The sequence below is a fragment of the Petaurus breviceps genome, unplaced genomic scaffold (genome assembly GCF_028583685.1).
Source record: "Petaurus breviceps papuanus isolate PSGF00001 unplaced genomic scaffold, PetGlider_PUasm1.0 120, whole genome shotgun sequence".
Classification (NCBI taxonomy): domain Eukaryota; kingdom Metazoa; phylum Chordata; class Mammalia; order Diprotodontia; family Petauridae; genus Petaurus; species Petaurus breviceps.
The window spans coordinates 670,264-694,253 of NW_027185627.1; the positions used below are offsets into that span (position 1 = coordinate 670,264).

General features: G+C 41.8%; 1 protein-coding gene across 11 annotated transcripts in view; it reads left to right on the forward strand.

Moving 5' to 3' along the window:
* RUSC2 (RUN and SH3 domain containing 2) overlaps positions 1-23,990 on the forward strand; it is a 445,432-nt gene that overhangs the window by 372,442 nt on the left and 49,000 nt on the right. For 3 of the 11 annotated variants that reach the window (XM_069088808.1, XM_069088771.1, XM_069088853.1), the window contains exon 1: positions 15,340-15,478. The exons of 2 other annotated variants lie outside the window; for them this stretch is intronic. Coding sequence is in view for 1 of the 9 variants with exons in the window: in XM_069088862.1 (XP_068944963.1) it covers positions 15,241-15,478 (238 nt within the window). In the remaining 8 variants the exon portion in view is untranslated. Of the gene's footprint in view, positions 1-15,043; positions 15,479-16,990; positions 17,470-18,959; positions 19,074-23,990 lie in introns of those variants that run through there. 6 more of the 11 variants (XM_069088781.1, XM_069088799.1, XM_069088843.1 and 3 more) reach the window with 5 other exon arrangements.

Sequence of the window (23,990 nt, forward strand, 5' to 3'; positions counted from 1 at the left end):
ATTAGCAAAAAGAAGTCTCCTTAACAATAGCTTGGAAAGGTTAGCCTCAAGGATGTAGTTTCAGGGACACATAGCCCCCCTCATCTTCATACAGAAAGATCTGGGAAGAACTTATGTTCAGTCAGAAGGATGTATTAACTTCTAAAGCAGTGGGATATCCATCAAGTCTGAGGGGCTCAGATACCTCATAGACTGGAATTTTATGCCCAGGAAACCACATCAGCAGTTTGAAACTTAGTTCCTTGGACAAATCAAGACTCAAGGATGGCTTCTCTAACTTTTATGGGAGAAACTAGCCCAGGCTATGTGGCACAGGGTTCCTAATATGTGTTATTCCCACTATATATTACAGTGGGAGGTGGGGGGTAGATAAAGGATGGGGGACAACACTAGAGTGACGATAGTAACCTACATTGGCTAATGTGCTGCCTCTCTTCGACCTATAGGAAATCAGGACATTACTTAATTATCCAAAGAGGTAGTACAATATATGAATTATATACTTTGATACTATATTCAAGCCACAGAACCAATTGTTCTATACATTTTATGTCAGCATCTATATGGAATAACCACCCTTAGAAACTGCAGTACCTTCACTGGCCACCAGAGGGTACCTAACTTGAAATTGCTCTTGCTGCTAAGGAAGATTCAAATGAATTTGTCCATCTCCCCAAACTCCTTCTACCCACCCTCCTCTTTCCCTTTTGGGAAAGATCCCAAAGTGTCCATTTCTTTTTTTTTTCTTTTTTTAATACATATATTTGATTTTAAAACTTTGAATTCCAGATTCTTTCCCTTCCTCCCTCATCACCCACCCTTACTGGGAAGATAGGCAATTCAATATAGGTTGTACAAGTGTAGCTACGCAAAACATTTCCAAATTGGATATATTGTGAAAGACTATTTCCCTCCATCCTGTCCCATCCCCTGCTTGTTCTATTTTCTACTTTGACCCTGTCCCTTTTCAAAAGTGTGTGCCTCTAACTGGGCATAGACCATTATCTAACACCATATACCAAAATCAAGTCTAAATGGGTGCATGATCTGGGTATAAAGGTTGATACTGTAAGCAGTCTCATAAAACAAGGAATAGTTTACCTGTCAGACTTGTGGAGAGGGAAAGACTTTATGACTAAACAAGAATTAGAGAACATTATAAAATGTGAAATAGATAATTTTGACTACATGAAATTGAAAAGCTTCTGTACAAACAAAGCCAATGTAACCAAGATTGAGAGGGAGGTGGGAAATTGGGAAAGAATCTTTACAACCTATGTCTCTGACAAAGGACTCATTTCTAAAATATACAGAGAATTGAGTCAAATTTATAAGAATACAAGTCATTCCCCAATTGATAAATGGTCAAAGGATATGAACAGGCAATTTTCAGAGAAATAAATTAATGATATCTATAAGCACATGAAGAAATGCTCTAAATCACTATTGATTAAGAGAAATGCAAATCAAAACAACTCTGAGGTACCACATCTCACCAGTCAGATTGGCTAAGATGACAAAACAGGAAAATGACAAATGCTGGAGAGGATGTGGGCAAATTGGAACACTAATGCATAGTGCTGGTGGAGTTGTGAACTGATCCAGCCTTTCTGGAGAGCAATCTGGAATTATGCCCAAAGGGCTATAAATACTTTCATATCCTTTGACCCAGCAATACCACTCCTGGGGTTATATCCCAAAGAGATCATAGAAATGGAAGGAAGACCCATATTTACAAAAATGTTTATAGCAGCTCTTTTTGTGGTAGCAAAGAATTGGAAATTAAGGGGGTGCCCATCAATTGGGGAATGGCTGAACAAGTTGTGGTATATGCATGTTATGGAATACTATTGTGCTATAAGAAACGAGGAGCAGACGGTCTTCATGTTTACCTGGAGAGACTTATACAAACTGATGCTGAGTGAGAAGAGTAGAACCAGGAGAAATTTGTACACTATTACAGACACAACGTATGTGTGATGACCAACTTTGATAGACTGGACTCTTCTCAGCAATGCAGTGATATAAGTCAATCCCAAAAGACTCATGATGGAGAGAAATCTGTGCATCCAGAGAAAGAACTAGAAAGAATGGAGTTTATATCCAGGTGGAAGCAAAATACCTGATCTTTTTCTTTCTCTTGTTTGGTTTTATGTCCTCTTTACCATTTTTCATTCCATCGGATACAATCTGTCTTTATAACCTGACTAATGTATAATGTGAAAGTATTTACAGATCCTATACTTGACTATATGCCACCATGGGGGGAGAGGGGAGGGAGGGAGATAAAATGTGAAACTCAAGGAATTGTGGAATTGAATCCTGTAAACTAAAAGGAAACAAACAAATTAATTAAAAAATTAAAAAAGTGTGTGCTTCTAACTTCCCTCACCCACCTGCCCTCACCTCCATCATCCCTTTTCTCATCCCCTTCCCCCCTACTCTCCTGTGGGGTGAGATACCCTATTTAGTGTGTATGTCATTCCCTCCCTAAGCCAAATTAAATGAGAGTAAGATTGTCCCATTCCTTTTGCCTTCCTGTTCTTCCCCTCCATTGTCATAGTTTTTCCTTATGTCTTCTATATGAGATAATTTACCCCATTCTGTCTCTTCCCCATCTCCTCTCATTATATTCCTCTCTCACCTCTCAATTTCTGCTTTTAAGTATCATCCCTTCCTATTCAATTGGTCCTGTGCCCTCTGTCTATGTATACCTGTACACATATATACACACACTCACGTATGTATGTGTATTCATACGCCCACATACCCTCCTATATAGACATGTATATATGTGTGTGTATGTGTATTTGTATTCCCTTCAACTATTCTCATACTGAGAAAAGTTTCATAAATTACAATTATCGTTTTTACATGTAGGAATGTAAATAGTTGAACTTTGATAAGTTTCTCATGATTTCTTTTCCCTGTCTACCTTCTCTTACTTCTCTTGCTTCTTGTATCTGAATGTCAGATTTTCTATTCAGCTCTGGTTTTTTCATCAGGAATGCTTGAAAGTCCTCCATTATTTCATTGAATGACCATATTTTCCCCTGAAACACAATAGTCAATTTTGCTGGGTAGGTGATTCTTGGTTTTAATCCCAGCTCCTTTGACCTCCGGAATATCATATTCCAAGCCCTTCAGTCCCTTAATGTAGAAGCTGCCAGATCCTGTGTTATCCTGATTGTGTTTCCACAATATTCAAATTGTTTCTTCTTGGCTGCTTGTAATATTTTCTCCTTGATCTGGGAACTCTGGAACTTGGCTATAATATTCCTAGGAGTTTTCTTCTTGGGATCTTTTTCAGGAGGTAATTGGTGGATTCTTTCAACCTCTATTTTGCCCTCTGGTTCTAAAACATCAGGGCAATTTTCCTTGAGAATTTCTTAAAGGATGATTTCTAGGTTCTTTTTTTGATCATGACTTTAAGGTAGTCCAATAATTTTTAAGTGATCTCTCCTGGATCCATTTTCCAGGTCAGTGGTTATTGCAATGAGATATTTCACATTGCCTTCTATTTTTTTATTTGTTTGGATATGTTTAATAATATCTTGATTTCTCATAAAGTCACTAGCTTCCATTTGCTCCAGTCTAATTCTGAAGGAATCATTCTCTTCAGTGAGCTTTTGAGATTCTTTTTCCATCAATCAAATTTGGCTTTTTAAGGCATTCATCATTGGCTTTTTGAGCCTGAGCTTTTGAGATTCTTTTTCCGTCAGTCAAATTTGGCTTTTTAAGGCATTCATCATTGGCCTTTTGAGCCTCTTTTGCAATTTGAGTTAGTCTATTTTTTAAGGTGTTATTTTCTTATAGTAATTTGTCAAAGAAACCTTCTACCTTGTACTCTTATTATTGGTTCATATTTTCTATGTGCCCTACTAGATTATAAACTCCTTGAAGTTAGAAATCATAGTCTTATCTTTGTTTTCACTGTTTTACCTGGCACGTTGCCTTGCAAACAGTAAATTCTGAATAAATATTTGCTGAATTAAGTTGACCCAAAATCAGAGGGATGTGCAGAAAGGCATGACCTTTGGTCTTAAGTTACGTAAGTCATCTTTGCAAATAAGCTTAATGCTAGAGGCAGTATTCATCAGAAAACCAGAATTTAAAGAGTGGTCAGTTCAACTATATACTCTTTTCCCTTGTCCTTTTTTCATATCAGTGATCTTGCCCTGCCAAGCATCAGTCTTAGATTACTCCCACAATCCACTGCCTTCACTCCTAGTCATGTGCTACTGAATGAAGCTGGGAAAAATGACAAAACCATGCTGACTGGGTCCACTATAAATTAATAATCTTAACTTAGCTCTCATTGTGGCAGGACAAGCCCTTTTCACCTCCCTAATTGACTCGCCACGGCAACTTTTCCAAAACTTTTTATCTCTTCTCAAACCTCTCACAGGTCCCTCTCTCCCTACCCTTTCAGGTGAGAACGTTGCCTGATATTTCACTGAAAAAATTGAAGCCAGTCGCCAAGAGTTCCATCTTCTCTGCTTCTTACTTCACACCACTCAGATGTTTTTTGTCACCATCTCCTCCACTCATTTCACATAATGAAGTGACCTTTCTACTTGACAGGGCTAAATCTTCTACATGCACAAGTGATCCCATTCCAGCCTGTCTTTTCTAGCAGATTTCCCCCTCTGTCTTCTGTACTTCCTTATTTATCTTCAATCGATCCTTGTCTACTGCCTGCTTCCCCATTACCTACAAACATACCCATCTCTCCCATCCTCAAAGAAAACTCATTTTATCCTCATTTCTGTAGCTGTCCTATATCTCTTCTTCCTTTTGCAGCTAAATTCCCTCAGAAGGCTATTTACAATATATACCTCCACTTTCTTCTCATCCTCTTCTTAACTCTGTACAGTTTGGATTCTGGCCTCCTCATTTAACCAAAACTATTTTCCAAAGTTACCAACCATTTCTTAATTGCAAAATCTAATGACCTGAGGGGTGGCCAGGTGGCTCAGTGAGTAAGAGCACTGGCTCCAGTGTCGGTATGACTTGGAGATCGAATCCTGGGCTCAGACACTCAGCACCACACCCAGAAATAACTGGCCGTGTAACCTTGAGCAAGTTACTTAACCCTGATTGCTTAAAAAAAATTTTTTTTTAAATGACCTTTTCTCATTCCTCATCTTTGTTGACCTCTCTATAGCCTTTGACACTATTGATCCCCCTTTTCTTCTTGATACTCTGGGTTTTGGGGACACTATTCTCTCTTATTCCTCTCCTTACCTGTCTTACCATTCCTTCTCAGTCTCCTTTACTGGATCTTTATCAAGGTCATGCCCACTAATGATGGGTAACTCACAGGTTTCTGTCCTCCTTTTATACTGTTTTCACCTAGTAATCTCATCAGGTCCTGTCATTTAAATTATTAGCTCCCGTTGTATTATTTCACTTCATATTGCTAGTATATATTCTATTTGTATTCTTTATGTTTATATATTTATATATTATTTCACTTAGTAATCTCATTAGCTCCTCTGGTTTCAGTTATCATCTCTATGCAAATAACTCTCCAAACTGTTTATCCAGTCCTAATCATTTCTGTTGAGCATCAGCTAGGTGACTGGAGCCTGGAGTCAGGAAGACGACTTCAAATCTGGCCTCAGTCACATCTAACGAGTCACTTAACCTCAGTTTATCTTAATCCATTGGAGAAGGAAATGGTAAACCATTCCAGTATCCTTGCCAAGAAAACCCCACATAGGGTCAGGAGAGTCAGACATAACTGAACAACAACAAAATCTGCTGACCTCCAGTCCCATGTCTCCAACTGCCTTTTAGATATCACAAACAAAATGTCTCGTAGATGTCTTAACCTCACTACTTCCAAAATTGAGCTCATTATCCTTCTTCCCAAACCCTCCTTCTTACCTTCCCTATTATTGTCAAAGGTATCACCTCTTCCAATCACCCAGGCTCAAAATCCTGGACTCCTCACTTTCACCTTCCCATATCTAATCCCTGATGAAGTCCTGTTATTTCTACCATACATCTCAAAAATATACTCCTTCTCTCCTCTGACAATTGCCACCACCCGAGCAGGTCCTCAGACTCACACGTGGACTATTGAAATAGCCTGCCAGTTGGTCTCCTTGCCTCAAGCCTCTCTTCACTCTAATCTATCCTGTATGAGCCAGTGACACTGGCTTCCTTGCTTAACATGACACACCATATCGAGACTCAGCATTTTCGATGGCTGCCCCCCAGGCCTAGAATTATCTTCTTCCTCATCTCTATCCCCTAACTTCTGTGGGTTCCTTCAAGTCTGAACTAAAGTCCCACCTTCTGTAAGAAGCCTTTCCTAATCCCGAATCTTAGTGCTCTCCTTCTGACATTACCCCCAATTTATCGTGAATGGATAGCTCTTGTTTGTTTACAGTTGTTGGCACACCAGCTCCCCCATTAAGCTGAAGTCCTTGAGAGCAGGGCCTGTTTTTGGCTTTTCTTGGCATCCCTTTGTACTCCTGGCACAGTACCTGGCATACAGGATGCACTTAGCAAATGCCACTTGACTGGTTTATTAGGGGATACTTTTTTTTTTTTTTTGCTTTTTGGAAGGACATTTGGGGTTAAGTGACTTGCCCAAGGGACCATGGCTAGTAAGTGTTAAATGTCTAAGGCCATATTTGAACTCAGCTCCTCCTGACCCCAGGGCCAGTGCTCCGTTCACTGCGCCACCTAGCTACCCTGGGGATACAATTTTCACAGCTGTAAGAGACAAGAGTTTTCCTTAAGTACTTGAAGGGAACTGACAGGGTCCAGGGATGATCATAACAGACACTTGGGGACTTGGAATAAAGTTAGAACAGTAACTAAAGAATCACAGGATTCATGCTAGTTAATCAGGAAACATTTATTAAGCACCTATTATGTGTGCTAAGCACTGGGGATAGCAGAGATAAAAGATAGTCCCTGTCCTCAAGAAGCTCACAATCTGATCATCTAAGGGTTGAACTAGAGTGAACATTTCCTTCTCCAGCTCATTTTACAGATGGGGAAACTGAAGCAAACAGGGTTCAGTGACTTGCCCAGGGTCACACAGCTAGTAAGTTTCAGAGGCCATATTTGAGCTCAAGAAGATGAGTCTTCCTGACTCCAGGCCAGACACTCTTGTGGTGTGGCATTTCTGTGCCACCTACCTTCCCATTCTTCCTATACCGTGTTAGTAAATATCTTTACCTTGAGCTAATTCTGTCTCCTGGCTGACCATTAAATGCAGTCAAATTGGTAGAAACTCCCAAGCTAGAGTGATAGGAATTCAGACTCACAAGGTACTCTAAAGCCTGGGGACCCAAAGACCCGAATCACAAATGTGTGTGTACCACTTTTGTGGGGGGTGGGTACAAAGGTACTTTGTAAAATATCTCACAACCATGAAGCATGAGGGGGAAGAAGCCAGAAAGAGCAGCAGGATGGAGACTGAGACCCTAGGCCTTGCCGCACTGTCGTTTGTGACCTCTGCGATTGATCTGAGGGGAGTTCCACCTCCCTAGGCCCCAATTCAGAAAAGAACATGAAATGCCAGTGTCAGGTTTTATGTGCTCCAAACGGCATCATCTCTAGCAACTCCAACATCATCATCATCATTATTAGTTACTTGGGGTGATGAAGAAATAAGGTGAAAATATGAACATGTACTTGCCCTATCCACACAAAGAACAGGACAAGCACAGGAAAGAGGCTTGCAGCCATAGATAAACCCAGTGGAGAGTAAACAGCCACCCTCTGTGCTGAGCCTGTCAGCATCAGGAAATCCATGTTGCTAATAACAATTTTAAAATGCCAATTACTAGAGTAGGGTGATTTCAAAGATCCTGCTGCTGCTGCTGTAGCTGCTCCTCCCAGGATGTGATATTTACTGCCATAGGTCTCTATCAGTGGGGTTAGGTTGCCCTGAATTGTAATTCTCGTGGGTTTTTATTAGGCCACAACCCTAAAAGATTAGTTTACTCACTTACTAATCAATGTGACATAGCAGAAAAAGCTCAATTCATAGCCAGAGAATTTGATACCGCATTTCAGCTTTTCTACTTCATGTGTGATCTCAAGTAAGTTGTTTAGCTTCTCTGAATCAGTTTCCTCATCTCTCAAATGACAGGCTTGAATTAAAGTAATCTTTTAAATCCCTTCTAGCCATGAATCTTGTGGTCTTGAATTTTGAGAGTTTTCTTTTTCAGTCTGTGTAGTCAAAGAGTTATCCATTAACAAATTTATTGGGAATTCCAGGTGAGGAAATGCCTTATACCAATATAGATCAAAGTTACTCTGCAACTTGCAGTTTTAGAGAGCCGCTTACAAGACTGAAATTAAGAAATTTGTCAGAGCCATGCAGCTACCTTTGGGGTGTCCAAAGGCAGGAGTTGAACCCAGGTCTTTTTGAATCTGAGTGTGGCTTTCTATCCATGAAGTCAGGTAGCCTTTCAGATCATATACATACACATATTATAAGTGAAAGTGGACCAGTATCTACACTTGGAAAGAATAACTAGCATATTTATTTAAGGTCCTGTAGCATATTATATAAAGGCATTGCCTGGGCAATATGAATGTCAGCCTGGAAGAGGGAACAGATTACAATTGAGAGCTATGTCACTATTGCATGAAATTAATGTGTTTTGCTGAAATTTAAACATCATTCATAGAGACAACATAGCATAGTAAATACAGAGCTGGTCTCAGAGCCAGGAAGACCTTACTTGGGTGACTGCCTCTGATACATCCAGGCTGTGTGTTAAAGACACCCCGCCTTTCCAGCCACCCCGTTTCAAACCTGGGCGTCAGCTTTGATTCCACTTACTTATCCTACATGTCTAATCATTTTCCAAATCAACACTTTTGTTTTTCCAGCACCTCTCACATCCCATGCCCTTTTCTCCAGCTCACAACCACTTCCTTATTTCAGGCCTTCATCTCTTCTCACTAGGACTATTGCAATAGCCGTCCAATTGGTCTCCTTGCCTTGAAATCCCTCCCTTCTCCACCCCATCCTCCACACAGCTGCCAAAGTGTTTTTCCTAAAGGGCAGGCCTGACCATGTAATTTCCTTACTCAGTAAACTCTAGTGGCTCCCTGTCACTTCAAGGAGTAATTTTAAGCACCTCTATTTGGCATTTAAAGCCCTTTACTCCCTGACCCAGTCTCCATTTCCAGCTTATTGTACTTTACTTCCCCTGTTCACTACAGTCCAGCCAAACTTGTCCTTCTTACTGTTCATGATATGACAGTCCATCTGCCATCTTTATACCTTTCTACTTACTGTCACCCTAGGCCTTGAATGCACTCCTTCCTCAACCCCCTCCTCTTAAAATTCCTAATTTTTTTTATTGCTCAGATCAGATGTCACCTTTCATATGAAGCCTTTCCAATCACCTCAGCTACTAGAGCTTCCCCCCATTCCCCAATTGCCTTAAAGATATATATAAAATATTAGTGTCAGAGATAAGAGTGCACATGCCTGGGACACCCTCTCCCACCAAGGAGCCCTGGTTTTTAGGTCACAAGGACATGATTCAGTTCTGAGGGTGCCTAACCCCTAATAAAGCAGATCAAGCTCTTTTTGTACTCTGTGCCTCATTCTCTTCCTAGTCAAGAGCCTCTGGGAAAATCTCTTAGAGCTTAGATTTGGTCTACTATGTCTAAGGTTTCCCCAGAATGGATTAACAGTCTCTTCTAGAAATGTACTCAATATATACAGTAGATGAGGTATAGGACAGCTATTTATTTCCTCTACCACAAAAGAAGTGCTTAAAATATAAATGACTCATAGTGTGCATTGACAGATACTTAAAGCATGACCCAGTAACCCATGACTCTTATTATACTCTCCTGGGAGAATGAGACTTAAAACATTGAAATTCGAAACACTTTATAATACTACTGAACAGGCAGGCATATCATCTTCATCTTAGCTTTGCTCTGCCTGAGCAGTTCAAAGAAGCTCTATCTATTCTGGCAAGTTTGCTTAGACTTATCCTTCTGACAGTGGTCATCTCCAAAAAATTGTGGAAATCACCTCTCACTGAGCAAATAGTATCTTGGTCCAGGTGCTTGGTCCTCTCAAACCCACAAGGTTGCTACCAAGCTAGAAACAGTTTGGTCGTCTGTGCTCAGGGAAAGAAGCACAAAACAGAAAAAGCAGCGAGGGCCCTAAGGTCTGGTCTAAGACCCACCCGGATAAGCACATGTTCTTCCTGTCGTAAGCAAGCGGCCATCATTTCTGCTAAGGAGAAATTCCCCTCCCTAGCCCCCATGGAAGTACAAAGGAGAGTCTCCTAACTCCAGTTAGGAAAAGAGAGTGATGGTAAAAACTGCCTTTCTTTTCAAAGTTATTTGAGTATCGTACACAATTCTTCCTGTGGCGGATCCTCTTTTACACAGCACTCGCTGCCATCGTGAGGACCAAGATACCAGGAAGCAGGTCTACATGCTCCAGAGTGGAAGTCCTTCAGCACTGTCGTTGTAGGTGTGTCAGCAGGAAGAGGCCAGTGCACATGCTCATGCCTAGCACCCCAGTTACACCTGTTATTTTATATTTTCATGTCATCTTCCCAGATGGATTGTAAGATCCTTAAGGGCAGGAACTGATCTGCATCCCAAGTGCCTAGCAGCACAGAGTTGCTACTTAGTAAATGCTGATTGGAGCGCTGAGGGCAACTCTCCAAGACTATATGACATTCAGAGCAGCTGCCAGTCTGCATTGAGAGAGAGAGAGATTGCTCTTCAGGTTTCCATTACAGTGAGAAGAGGAGAGAGCTTTAGCAAAGGAGTGAGGGGCACAGGATCAGGAAGAGCTTTCTTCTAAGAGGAAGTAGCTCCTAAACCGATCCTTAAAGGAAGATGAGAATTCTAAAAGATAGAGATGAAAGAGAAAGTACAGTCTAAGTATAGGGGGCAACTTTGCTCATGTATGGAAGTAAGAGATGAAATGGTTGAGTTTTGAGAAGAGCTAGAAGTAATCAGATTTGTCTGGAATATAGAGAGAATAAAGGAGAATAATGTGAAATAAGACTAAAAAGGCAGAGGAGAATCTATATGCTAAGGATTTTTTTTTTTATCCTAGAGGTAATAAAGAGTCACTGAGGGTTTTTGAGCAAGGGAGTAGCAATTATCTATTCTCTCTTATCAAAGATGTTATAATGAGCATTACACAGCAGTATCAGAAAATGGGCTGTCATCTGAGGCCTGTCCTACATTTCTTTTCAGGCCTTCAGAGGTTATAGAGATAAAACTATTCATGATGGTGAAAGTGACATCTCAGATAGGATTTTCAGCCATTTTGTGTTAGTTCCTTCTAGTCTACTCTATGAAAAGGCCCCACCTTAACACCTAACCCACCAGACACTAGTGCTCTCACTGAACATTTGATTTCCTGGTTATTACCCTAAGAGATCCAGAAAATGACTTGGGTTTGGGGAGTGGTAATTTAAGCAGAAATAGAAACACAAAGATGGTTTGTGATTTAGTCTGCCCTCCAGGAGGATAATGGAATAAGTGAAATTCCAAAGGAGCTTTTTGAAGCTCTGTGTATGAAAGAAATGAGCCACTCTGTCTGCTGCACCAGACACCCTCCCAGAATGACCAGGAGACATTCCTAGGTGGCTCCCTCCACTGGAAGCAGAGAGGGAGCTGGGAATTGCCTCTGGAATTTCTGGACCAGCCCTAAAGAAGGGGGGAAAGGCTTTTTTGCCCAAGGTTTTCAGGGACAGAACTTTGAGATTTTGGCCTTAGATACAAAGGCCTCAAAGTCCCTTTTACTGAAAGGAGATAGTTGTCCCAAAGGTTTTTAGCTGGCAGTCAGTCTCTGAAGAGATCAGCTTCTGGAGTTTATAGAATCAGTGTCACTTAGAGGCAGTACTGACACTTAAAGGCAAATTTGGCATTTCTGCTCAGTTTAGGGAATTCAGCTCATCCATTTATTAAATTCTTATTGTGTGTTGGAGAAGCTAACCAGGCAAAAAAATCTATTGATTATTAAAGAGTAGAGGTTGGTTTGTGGTTTCAAACAACAAAACTGCTTATGCCCTGACTAGAAAAAAATAAAAAAAAAAAACCCTTTCTTACTTGAGTGTATTTTCTCAGCCTATTAGATGGGTATCAGTTTATAAATCTTACTGCTAAATGCTGAATGTCCTGAAGTTTAGAATGCTAGGAGAAATAATGAAGGGCAAATTCCTCTACCCTGGGAAGCACTGAGAGAACTTCCCTAGAGCAGGCTTCTTAAAACTTTTTCCACTCGTGATCCCTTCAGTGCTTCTTGATCCACGTAACCCCACGTGGGTTAAACCCACAGTTTAAAAAACACTGCCTAGAACAAGCGAAGGGAGAATTTCTTTTTCTTGAATATTTCCAACTTTTCCCTAAGTACAAGTATCTCTAGGCTTAGTGCTCTTTTTCTCCTCACTACATATTCTCTTGGTGTCCTGATCACTGATTACCTCTTAAATCTGCATATTCAGTCCAATTCTGTCTCCTAAAGTGCAGTTCTCATGTCACTACCTCCCTGCTAGATATCTCCACATGAATGCCCAGCCTATATCCCATATTCTCACACGTCCAAAACTGCACTCATCATGTTTTGCTCTAAGTTTTAATTTCTCTCCTATTCATTAAGGGTCTACAACATGTGCAAGGCACTGGGGATACAAAGCAAGTCTGCCTTCAAGAAGCTTACATTTTGCTGAAGGGTGGGGTGGAGAGTGCAGTAAGTACACAAATAAGTAAAATTAAAGGGGGAGATTGTACCTGACAAGAGAGCCGGGACATCTGTGCTGATTCGTGAAGGATCAGTCCAGGATTCTTATCAGCAACGGTAAGAAGGGAGGATGTTGCAGGGAAATGCAAACAAACAAACAAGAGAGGAACTATGTAATTTGGGAAACTACTTCCCCTTAGAGACATTAACATCTTCCCAGTTATCTAGGTTTATTACCCTAGAGTCAGTCTTTATTTTTCCTCCTCCTTCATCTATCATATGCCAAAGTCTTACTGATTCTACCTCTCATCAATCCACTTCTCTCCACTTATATGGCTACCACCCACTTCTCCAGCCAGCTGTTGTAATAACCTCCTAATTGGTTTCCAGCTTTCCAGTCTCTCATCTGTCCTCCACATCCCTGCTCAGAAGCCTTCATTAGCTTCTGACATTTAAGACCCTCTACAAACTGGCGACAGCCAACCTTATCTCATATTTGTTCCACTTCAGAATATACTGCACATTCCAGCCAAACTGGACTACAAGCTGTAACCTAAACTTGACATTTCATCTCCTGCATGTGTGCATTTCCAAAAGCCATCCACTATAGCACCTAGCATGTCCTTCCCCTCATCTCTGCCTCACAGAATCTTTATCTTCCTTCTAGGTTCAACCCAAGAGTCACCTCAGGTAAAGCCCTCCTTTATATACCTAATCGTTAGTGTTTTTCCCTTCTTCAGATTATCTTGAATTGGTTTGTACTTAGCTTGTTACCCATGTCCCAGAAAAATATAAACTTCTTGAGAGCAAAACCTTTTTTTTTGGTCTTTGTAGCCCCACCAAGTAACACGGTCTTTGGCATAATGTTTGTTGAATTGAATTGAAATTCTCATTGCCTTTCAGTAGGTGCGATTAACTCATACTAAGGTTATAAACATGCAGATTCCTAAGAGATTTATCTAAGTAACTCTCCAAACCAGAGACAGACCTTAACAGACTCCGCTCTGGAGATCCCTAAAAATCCCAAGGCAGAGGGCACTGTGAGGTCCAGCCTAGCCTCCTAGCAAGCAGTCACTATCTTAGAAAGAAAGCACCTGCCTTGGTAAAACAGGCCTCTCCTTCCTCATCCACCTGAAGAGTGCACAGCAGTTATATCCTGCCCTGCTAGTCTTAATGTTTGACTACAACTCATCTGGACAACAATCCTGGGAGGTTGGTGAGTTGTTGCATTTTATTGATGAGGAAGCTAGGGCATGGACAGTTCTTAGAATCACAGATACCAAGCCCCCAAGTTCTCCCAGAGAAGCTAGAAACACAGCCAAGAAGGAAATCGTTTCCTGTCTTGCAGAACAATGCTCTTACTGCTGGGCACCATGCCTCTCTCCTAGGCATGGCTAGCATCCAGGAAGAAATGAGATCAAACCCACATGTCTACAGAAGTTTGGTTGTTTCTGAGATTATATTGTTTTTCCAATGGCTTGAAAGTCGGAAAACTTCATGGTTCCCCCTTAAACCACTCAGACTACTCTAATTCTTGGCTTGTTGTTTCTGGAGGTTCCTGGAGGTGAGTCAGCTGTGGGTGGAGTTACCATTGATGTTCTCACAGCTGCATTCCTGCATTCCTGCCTGGTGTGCTGTACATTTTTACCATTCCCCAGGAGCCCTGTGTCTGCCATGTGCATGACTCGGCAGCAGGGCACTCTGGCTTTCAGGATAATACCCCAGAGCTGCCAGCTGCCCCACAACTTTACCTGGTGGGAATTGGAGGAGTGTTTGACAGGAGCTTCAAAAGTACTTTGGCATGGTGGGCTGACCAATGTGGGGGCCCTGACTCTGGCCTTTGAGGGCAAACGAGTTTTCAGGTGTGGCTTCATGGGAGCTGGCTGCTCAGGATGAAGAAACACTGTTCCTCTGTGTTTTTTCCCTATTTTGTCTTTTCTGGGTAGGTAAAGAAAAAGTTGCAGCTAAATAAGTTGGAACAAAATCCACTATCTTTTAAGATGCCCTATAAGCATGACTCCAGGAGATTTCTTTTTTCCCTTTCTTTAAAATATCAGTACAGCATGGCCATTTAGAGAGCTAATAACCCTCTGTTGTGGACAGTTCCTTAGTGTCTTCTAGGGATCTTTCTGTGTAAAAACAAAGTACCTTTTTCTTTTCCTTTTTTTTTTCTAATCAAATCCATAAATATTAATTGAGCGAATAATCTGCATGACTCACAATCACAGTCTTTTAACTAGAGGTCATGAGACTAAAATTCCTGAACAATGACTCTCAAACTGAGGTCCACCAGAGATCTGATGGCAAAACTTGCTGGACGCTGAAACTCAGTTCAGCCTCAGACAAGCTCAGGACAAGAGTCCTGCTCCTGATCTTCATTACTGCTTCTCATGGGGTATTTACAGAAAGATTCAGTTTTCTCTGGAGACCAACTCAGCTGTCCTGTTTCCCAGTGGCCCTAGAAAAGCCCAAGGCTGCTCTTGAAGTAGAAAGCTGCCCTGGATTTGGGCAATAACCAGTAGAACTTGATGCTGACGCCACAATGTAAAAATAAACACCTCCCACAGTGTCTTCTCAACCCGTTTGGCATCCGAGCTGCTATTATTAACCTGAAGGCCTCACAGGCAGCTGTAATGGGCAGACAACAGCCTGGACTGGACGCATCAAGACAGATTGGGATTTTGTTGCCTGCCCCTCACACCTGGGGGGGCCTGATTCAAGACCCCGGGAAAAGTGTGGCCAATCTAATAACATGCAGTACATCAGGTAATGTCAAGAGGTGGGATTTCCAGCATTGGCCTTCTGGTTAGAACCCTTATATGCCTTGAAAGAGTTCTGGCTTTCAGAGGGCCTTATATTATTTAGCTGAGTGATGGGGGAAGGGATGGTGTGTTACAGAATGATTGACCAACTTATTTTTTAATTTTTATCCATTGTTCCAAAGATGGAACTGGGGAAGGAGATAAGAGATGGCATCCTGGCATTTAAAAGGTTCTCTCTTCTAAGCCCCTCTTAGTGTTTGAAAAGTGTAGGAACAAAGAACAGGGTGAAAGAAGAAAATACTTTTCATTCCGCTTTCCTCTCCTCACCCTAAACTCCAGCAAACACCAAAACTCAGATTGGGGCTAGCCCTCATAGATACACTGGGAATGATGCTGCTGCCTGCTTCGCACCCCCTCACTGAGTCTGGAATCTCATTCTGGGAGCTCCACAGCAGCATTGACTTACAAACTACATTATATAGTCTTTGGGGACCTGAGCACTGCACCCTACCTTTATTTGTTGTTTTGTTCTTCCATGGTGGTAGAAGGGAGGTTATTGGAAGATAGAGACCCCAAGGACCACCTGCCAAAAGATGACCCTGAATCAAAGATGCAGGTGGCATAAGACCAGGTACCTGCATCTCCAGCAATACTCAGATCCCTCTGTCACTGAGTGGGCTAAGGTTTAGAAGTCTCCTGGGGTAAATAAAGGCAGATAGCTCAGTGGATAGAGCACTGACATGGAATAGGAGTTCAAATTCAGCCTCAGACACTAACTAGTTATGTGACCTGGGCAAATAGCTTAACTTCTATTTGCCTTGATCCAGTAGAGAAGGAAATTGCAAACTATTCCAGTATTTTTCCTAGGAAAACCCCATGGACACTAGGGCAGCTAGGTGGTGCACTGGATAGAATGCTGGGCCTTGCATCCAAAAATGTGAGTTTAATCTGTCCTCAAACACTCACTAGCTGTGTGACCCCGGGCAACTTAACCCCTATTTACCTCAGTTCCTCATCTTTAAAATGGGGACACACTAGAGAAGGAAATGGCAAACCACCCCAGTATCTTTGCCAAGAAAACCAGTTCTATGGGGTCACAAAGAGTCTGACCAGAAAACAACAAAGGGTAGATGGGGCAAAAAACCCTGCCTCTGCAATGCAATTGAGAAAGAGCTTTGACTCAGGAAATGGATCATGTTGGCTTCGGGGGCACTGATCCCTTTTCTGGGAACCTTGGCTGAGTCATCTGTCTGGGCAGTCAGTGCTGCTGCCATGGGCAGAGGGTCTGGGAGTTGACCCTTGAAGCTGAAGATTGGCTTCTTTTGCCTACCCGGGCACTGAGGACAGTGCTGAAGGAGAGGAGCCTGTGAGTGAATGCCAGCAGCTTCTCCCTCCCTGGGCTGCCCCTCCCATCTTTGCTCTCTCTCTCTCTCTCTCTGTAACGGGCTCTGTGTAATCCAATCTAGATTCTTCTCCTAGCCCACTTCACTGCGCATCTGTGGCCCTTTATTTACAGCAGAGCTTCTCGGGAACCAATTGGGCAGCAGCCTGCCAGCCTGTACGCCTCAGTCCACTGCCTAGGGGGAGGGGAAAGAGAGAACACCCCGGCCTTGCTCCCAGGGCCTAGAAGCAGCAGGGAGCAACAGCAGTAAAACCCCTAGAAGCAAAAGACTAACCTCTCAGGACAGACAGCCTGAGAAGAGCCAGACTTGGACAGTTCCTGCTCCCCACCCATCCCTGCTCCTGAAGTCAGCTTGGAAAAAGAGAGCGGCAGCTCTGAACCCCTAGAGCAAGCTTAGCCCTGCCTCTCAGCTCACACCCTTGGGAAAGGGCTCCTCTTCCTGCAAGGATCAGTGCTTTTTGCCGTGTGCTGCCTCCCAGATCTTCACCTGCAGCTGCCATTGAGAGGCTCCATTTTTTCATCCTTTGAGCCTGGCTGCCCCCTGCATTCTCCATCCTTACCTCCGAAGAAAACATTCTAGGGCCAGACTCAAGGTAGGCCCTGACTTCTCTAAGGCCTAAGCCTTTTGCCCTGGAGGGGACAGGGGTTGTAGCATAGAACCCCTGTCTTCAGGGACTTAGCAGAGCTGTTTATAATTGTGGCAGTTAGAAACTAAGGCCCTTGGGAATGCAGGTTATTGTTAAGTGGGGTGGGGGGGTGGAGGAATTTTATTTATACTTTGCTAATGAAGTCTTTCTCTTTGGACCCTGGTTTTTGCGTGGTTCCAGATAGACTCTGGATAGAGTTCTGAGGGACTTGCTGAGGTCATCTGGCTTAGTTCTCTGCCCTTAGGAAGGAAATGAGAAAGTCTGAGGTCCACTAGCTGCCTAAAGCTTGGGAAAATAGTTTTCTAATTTAGCAAGGCTTTGCAGGAGATAACTATCTCTTTTGTGATGGGAATGACTGCCCTTGGGCAGAGGTTGTTTGGGAGTGGTTTGGAAATCCCTGAGAAAAGAATAATACCTTCCCCCTCCTCAAACTGTTCTCCGCCTCCTAATTCATTCCAGCCTCAATTGAAATTCAGAATAGCAGTTATTTCTGTCCATGCCCCACCTTCCATCCTGAAGGCTAAAGGCTTGCGGGATGTTTGGACTACCCAGCTGGCTCTAGAACCTCTCTGATCACTTTCTCCTTGACTGTGATTTTAATGGACTATTCTTTGCCTGCCTCTAGGAATTTGGTCAGATTTATGTGAGGTCACAGTGGCTGGGCCTTGAGGAGAAAGTGCTGGACTTGTAATACAGGGATTTTGTTGCTCTGGGCAATAAACTAAGGACTGTTCTTTAAGGGAAGCATCCTATTCCACCTAATGAGCAATGATAAGAGGTTTAGGGGCAGCCTTCTGTGGTGTTATGTTTGGCTCTTCAGAGAAGGCTTTTAGTCAAACATTGACCTTCCCTGTGATCCCCTTGAGAGCCTTTGGATAGGAAATTAAAAGAAGGTATTTGCAGAAAAATATCAAGACTAGCTGTGACCCTATGATTCTAAGAGAGAGCCTTCCTATGAGTAGGAAGCAGCTGGGTGTGGGTGGGCTGGTCCTTTAGGCTAGGGATCTTATTGCACATTCTCTGCATGCTGGCCTCAAATTTGAGTCCAAAATAACAACACACTGGTTGGGTCCCTGGGGTCATTGCTGCAGCAGCTCCCTTCTGCAGGGAGCAGTTTCTTCCCAGCTGTAGGAAGCCAGAGCTGACCTCAAGGCTTGGGGGAACTTGGACTATTTTCATCACCAGGTGACCTTAGGTACCTAATAGGTGATTTTTTTTTTCCTCTCTGCTTGTAATCTAATCCTCAGAAAATCTTAGGGCTCAACAGTTTACCAACAATGCCTTAGCACCCAAAGTCTGTCTTCATATTTCCCTCCCACTCCAGATCTAGCTAAGGCTTCTAGAATTAGAAGAGCAGGCTGATTGATGTAGGATATGAAAGGGCTTTTTTCATTAGCCAGACCTACAGGAGAACACCCTTTTGGTCTGTTTTTCAGTAGCTGGTCAAGAAGGCAGATCTTTCTCTCTTGGGAGAGTCAGCAGAGCTCTGAATGATTGCCCTGAGATCACACCACACCCTAGGTTTCAGACTTCAACAAGACTGGATTGAGGTACCTGCTGTTTGTCCAGCCCTGTGTACTAATAGATCCATTAGAGGCTATCAAATGACAAGTAGCCAGTCACAAGGGGAATTAGCCCTAAACCGATGGAATAAGCACTTGCCTTTTGTCTGATTTCCAGACCTTGTTTTTTTCTGTAGAGCTTTGGAGATTGCATGGACTGTTTTACAAGTAGTAGCTGACCTCTAACGCAGAGGTCAATCAGTGCTTTAAAGGGAGCAATATGGTACTGTAGAAAGAACACAGGATTTGGAATTATAGGACCAGGGTTCAGATCCTGGTTTTGCCAGGCTACCTGTATGGATACCAATGGATAAATCAGCCTCTCTGGGATTTACTTTCCTCATCTACAAAATATATCAGATGATAATTGATGAGAGTTATATAGCACTTTAAGGTATTCAAAGTCGGTGCCTAATTTGAGTCAGGTCCAATAACATATATTGCAGTCACTAAAGTAAATCGCAAGGTGTTTTTGGAAAGCTGCACAGTGCCTTTCACAGTGTAGGAATCACTAAAGGTTTATTAACTGATGGAAAGATATTATCCCTATCCTCAGGGAACTCCTAATCAAATGGGCAGAAGCAGAGCATATCATGGTTTAAATTGCTTTTTTGTTAGTTGGTCCCTTTTCTCCCTTGTTGATGGATTGGTCACTCAGATTATATAAACATTAAAGCCAAACAAAGAATCAGATGAAAACTTAGCATTCACCCAGAGGTAACCTAATCTCAGTTAACATAAACAGAAATTTTTTTCTACCGGTTTGAAATGTGAGCAGCCACCACAGACCTCACTTCTCCCCAAAAGGTAAGAGGAAGAGTACTGTTTGTCAAACCAAAGGCAGTGAAATGCTGAGTTCTGCTAAAGAGTTTGGAGTTGGCCTATGTGGGACCCCAGCTTTCTGATGCATTTGTAGGAATTACAATTCAAACTCTCCTTGTCCCTTCCTCACATTCTGTGTCTGGATCTAGAGCTGTGTTCATGCCATCCAAGCTTAATTTAGCTGGAGTCTTCTATAATAGTCTTCATTCTCAAAGCACAAATTTCCTCTCCTTATTCTTGACCTTTCTCTGCTTCTTTTACCATTGAAATGGTCCTTTTCCCAAACATACCATCATTTTGATAAATTAACAAAAAACTTTTTTTTAAATTTTCCTTTCGCTTTGTGGATAATCAAGTAGCACATCCTGTTGAATGGGAAAGACTTATCACTTAGCTCTAGTAAATCCATAGCACTAAAAAGTAGGTGATTTTAATCTGTGCTGAGTGATCTGCCATTCTCAGAGGTAACCCCAGAGAAACTTCTAAAGCCTCGGGTTATAAGAGGCCTAGCCAACAAACACTTTGTCTTTCTACTCTTTCCCTATGCTGTAGACTTTAATTAGTGTTATTCCTGGCTCTCTCTTCCTACCCCATCCCTAACATGACTTCTTTAAGCTACAGAATACAACCCTGGACTCGTGATTCTTCCCTAAGTCCTAGTCAGAGTCTCCTGAGAGAGAGAGAGAATGACCTCATTTTTTTTTTACAAGCTTTACTATTGTTTATGCTCCCCATATCAGGCTATTTAACAGGGGTATAAATCTGCTGACTCAATGTGCTGATCTATAACCTGTGGACGTTTTTCTATCATTAAACACAGTCATCACTATTATCATTAACATATCAAAATATTTACATCCCATTAGTGTGCATCTGCTTTACTATGCTATATTCTAGTATAATCTGTATGTGACTAAATAACAAGGTCATAGCCCCCTGATCTTATAAAGTTTACCGGCTAAGTTTAAAAGAGTCAAGTCAGTATTGAGTACCTTCAAGAAGTTCAACACAGATATTTTTTTAAAAAGGCTTTCATTTTTGCTGTTTGGAAACAATTTTATGGAATGTACTTTTTCTGCTTTATAGTATTGGTAGGGAAAATTTTCATGTTTATATAACACTTTAACATTTACAGAGCACTTTTCTTATAACAAATATATGGGATAGGTAGTACAAATATTCTTATCACTCTTTATACACAAGGAAACAGAGTCTGGGACATTGTTATTTGTTGTCGCTGAGTCGTTTCAATTGTATCCTACTCTTGGTGTCCCCATTTGGAGTTTTCTTGGCAAAGATATTGGAGTGGTTTGCTATTTTCTTCTCCATTTCATTTTATAGATGAAGGAACTGAGGCAAACAGTGACTTACCAGGGTCACACAGCTAGTAAGCATCTAGGGCCAGATTTGAATTCGGGAAGATGAGTCTCCTGATTCCAGGGACAGTACTCGTGCCTCTATACCATGTTGGCTTATAGTAACTAAGAGAAAGAGCAGGAAAGTTTGGTGGAAATCAGGAGAGAGAGGAAATAGAAAAGCAACAGACTGACTAGTTGGGCCATTTAGTGATGGGGACATACTCTGAACACTGGATTAATATCTTGGGCATGGCCTGTGGCTCTATTAGGGCAGCTTTATTCTTTGACATATTTGAGCTTTGGGAAGACTAAAAATTACTATCTGGCCCCAACTGATACTTGCAATTCTTTAGAAATCAGAAAGGGAATAAGAAATTTTGTCTTATCAATTCTTCTAGTTTTGGTGGTGCAGATTAGAAAGCAGGTTTAAGTAGGAACAGATGAAGGATTACCCTTGGTCTAATAATATAGGCCAAGAACAGTTCTTGCCCTTTCAGTGCTACCATGATCAGAAAGAACAATGCATCTCTGAGACCAGAAATGTCCCAAGCTTCATAGGATCAGAGTTGGTCCAGAAACTCAGGGAACAAGACTCTCCATATCTCCCAAGGACCATATAGTTAGCCATCTCTGATCCAAACTGGCCATGAAATAAAGAAAGGCTCCATTGAGTGTTATGCACAGTGTGAATTTTAATATTGGCCCCTATCTCATGAGTATATGTACCTTTTTCCAGGATTAGGAAATGTGAGGTCTCCCAGTAATGACAGGTCTGAAGTTTTTTTGTTTTTTTTTAAAGGGAAAATTGTTTCCTACACAGAGAACCATTATGTCAGCTGGGCATTATGCCAGACAGTGTTGCTTATTTGGGGGAAGCAGTAACATTTCCTAGAGTGACTACATACACACACACACACACACACACACAAGTGTTCCAGTCCAAAAGAATCCCAAGGATTCTTTTTGCTGATCACACTACCTTCTTGGATTCCAGGACATTAGCCTTCATAGTCTTCCTGGACAAAGAACAGAGTGATATTGAGATAAGCTAGCTATGTAGCCCTATAGCTGAGGAAAACTCCTGGGGAGAAGCCCAAACTATTCTCTGACCCAGAGGTTAGAAAATGGAGAAACGGGGCAAATGGGAACCAGGGAAGAATAAAGAAAATACCAGAAGTATCATTCCATGACCATGATTCGTTACATCAGCGGGGATAAATGACAGCAGTAGATTGACTAATGATACAGCCCTCTTATCACCTTCCTCTGATAGTAACAGCAGAGGGCCCCTACATGAAGAAGGGTGCTGTGGGTAGAGAAAACCTATGAGAAGATCCTTAGAAGGGAGGAGAGATAGCATGATAGAATGGAAAGAGTCATGGACTTGGAATCAGGAGGATCTACGTTCACATCCTGCCTCTAACACTTAACTACTTATGTGACTTCTAGGAACACAGAGTAGTACAGTATAAAGAATACTGGTACTGGATCTGACCTGGGTTCAGCTCCATTCTCTGAAGCATCACCTGTGTGACCTCGAATGAGTGATTTTAACCTCTCTGAGACTGTTTTCTCATGAAATCAGGGGATCACACTAGGTGACCTCTGAGTTCCTTTCAGCTCTAAATTCTGTGACTCTAGGCAAGTCAATGAACCTCCCTGAGCTCCAGTTTCTCCATCTATTATAGGGCTAACATAAGGATCACAGGAGATTATGTAAAGTGCCTTACAACCTTAAAGGCTATATGAATGTTAGCTATTATTAATTTCCTGAAAACTTCTTTGGATCCTTCTGCTCATCTCAGGCCAGTTCCCTGAATGTCTGCTTGGCCTGACATTCAGCAGCAGCATCAAACATTTGTTTAACTTCTGTCCCATGCAAAGAAGATTCAGTGACGTATGAAATATGGTCACTCCCCAATTGCCTTGCCTTCCCCCTCCAAAAAAAAAAATGTGTTATCTGTCCTCAGAGGCTTTAATACAGGATATACCAACAAAATTTTAAAGAATGATATAATATACCACAGCAGTTTCCAATGGAGAGTACAAATAAGTGTTAAGGATTAAAAAGTAGGAGGGGGGGGGCACAATGATCTGGAAAGAAAGGACTTAGACAAGTAGAGAAAAAGAAGGAAGGTGATTTAGGTAGAATAGTATAAGCAAAGGCATAGGGACCAGAATGTATATGACACATATAAATGACAGTGAGTAAGTAGAATAATTTGGCTGGATGTAAAGTATCAGAAAATACAGGCGTAGTAAGATATAAGGTTTAAGAAGGTCAGAGCCATTCATGCCAATGTTAATGAACATGATATTTTCAGAAAATCAATATGACTTGTGTGTATTGTGAATTTGAAGACAGATGGCAAGAGACATAGACCAGTCAGAAGACTATTACTACTACTACTACAATAATCTGGTTATAAAGACCAGACCTAAGATATTCACAGGGAAAATGGAAAGTAAAGGATAGATGTGAAAGATTTTTACAAAGGAGAAATGGAGATGATTTAGTAGTAATAGACTCTTGAGTGTGGGTAAGGAAAAATACGAGTCAAAGATTACTAAGGTTTTGAGACTAAGTGACTGAACGAATAATATAGCCATTGACCAAAATAAAAATGCCCAGAAAGGATACAGGATTTGGGGGAAGGGTGTGTGTGTGGGGGGGGGGATGATAAATTCAGTTTTGGACAAGTTTACTTTGAGATGTTCAGGCAGG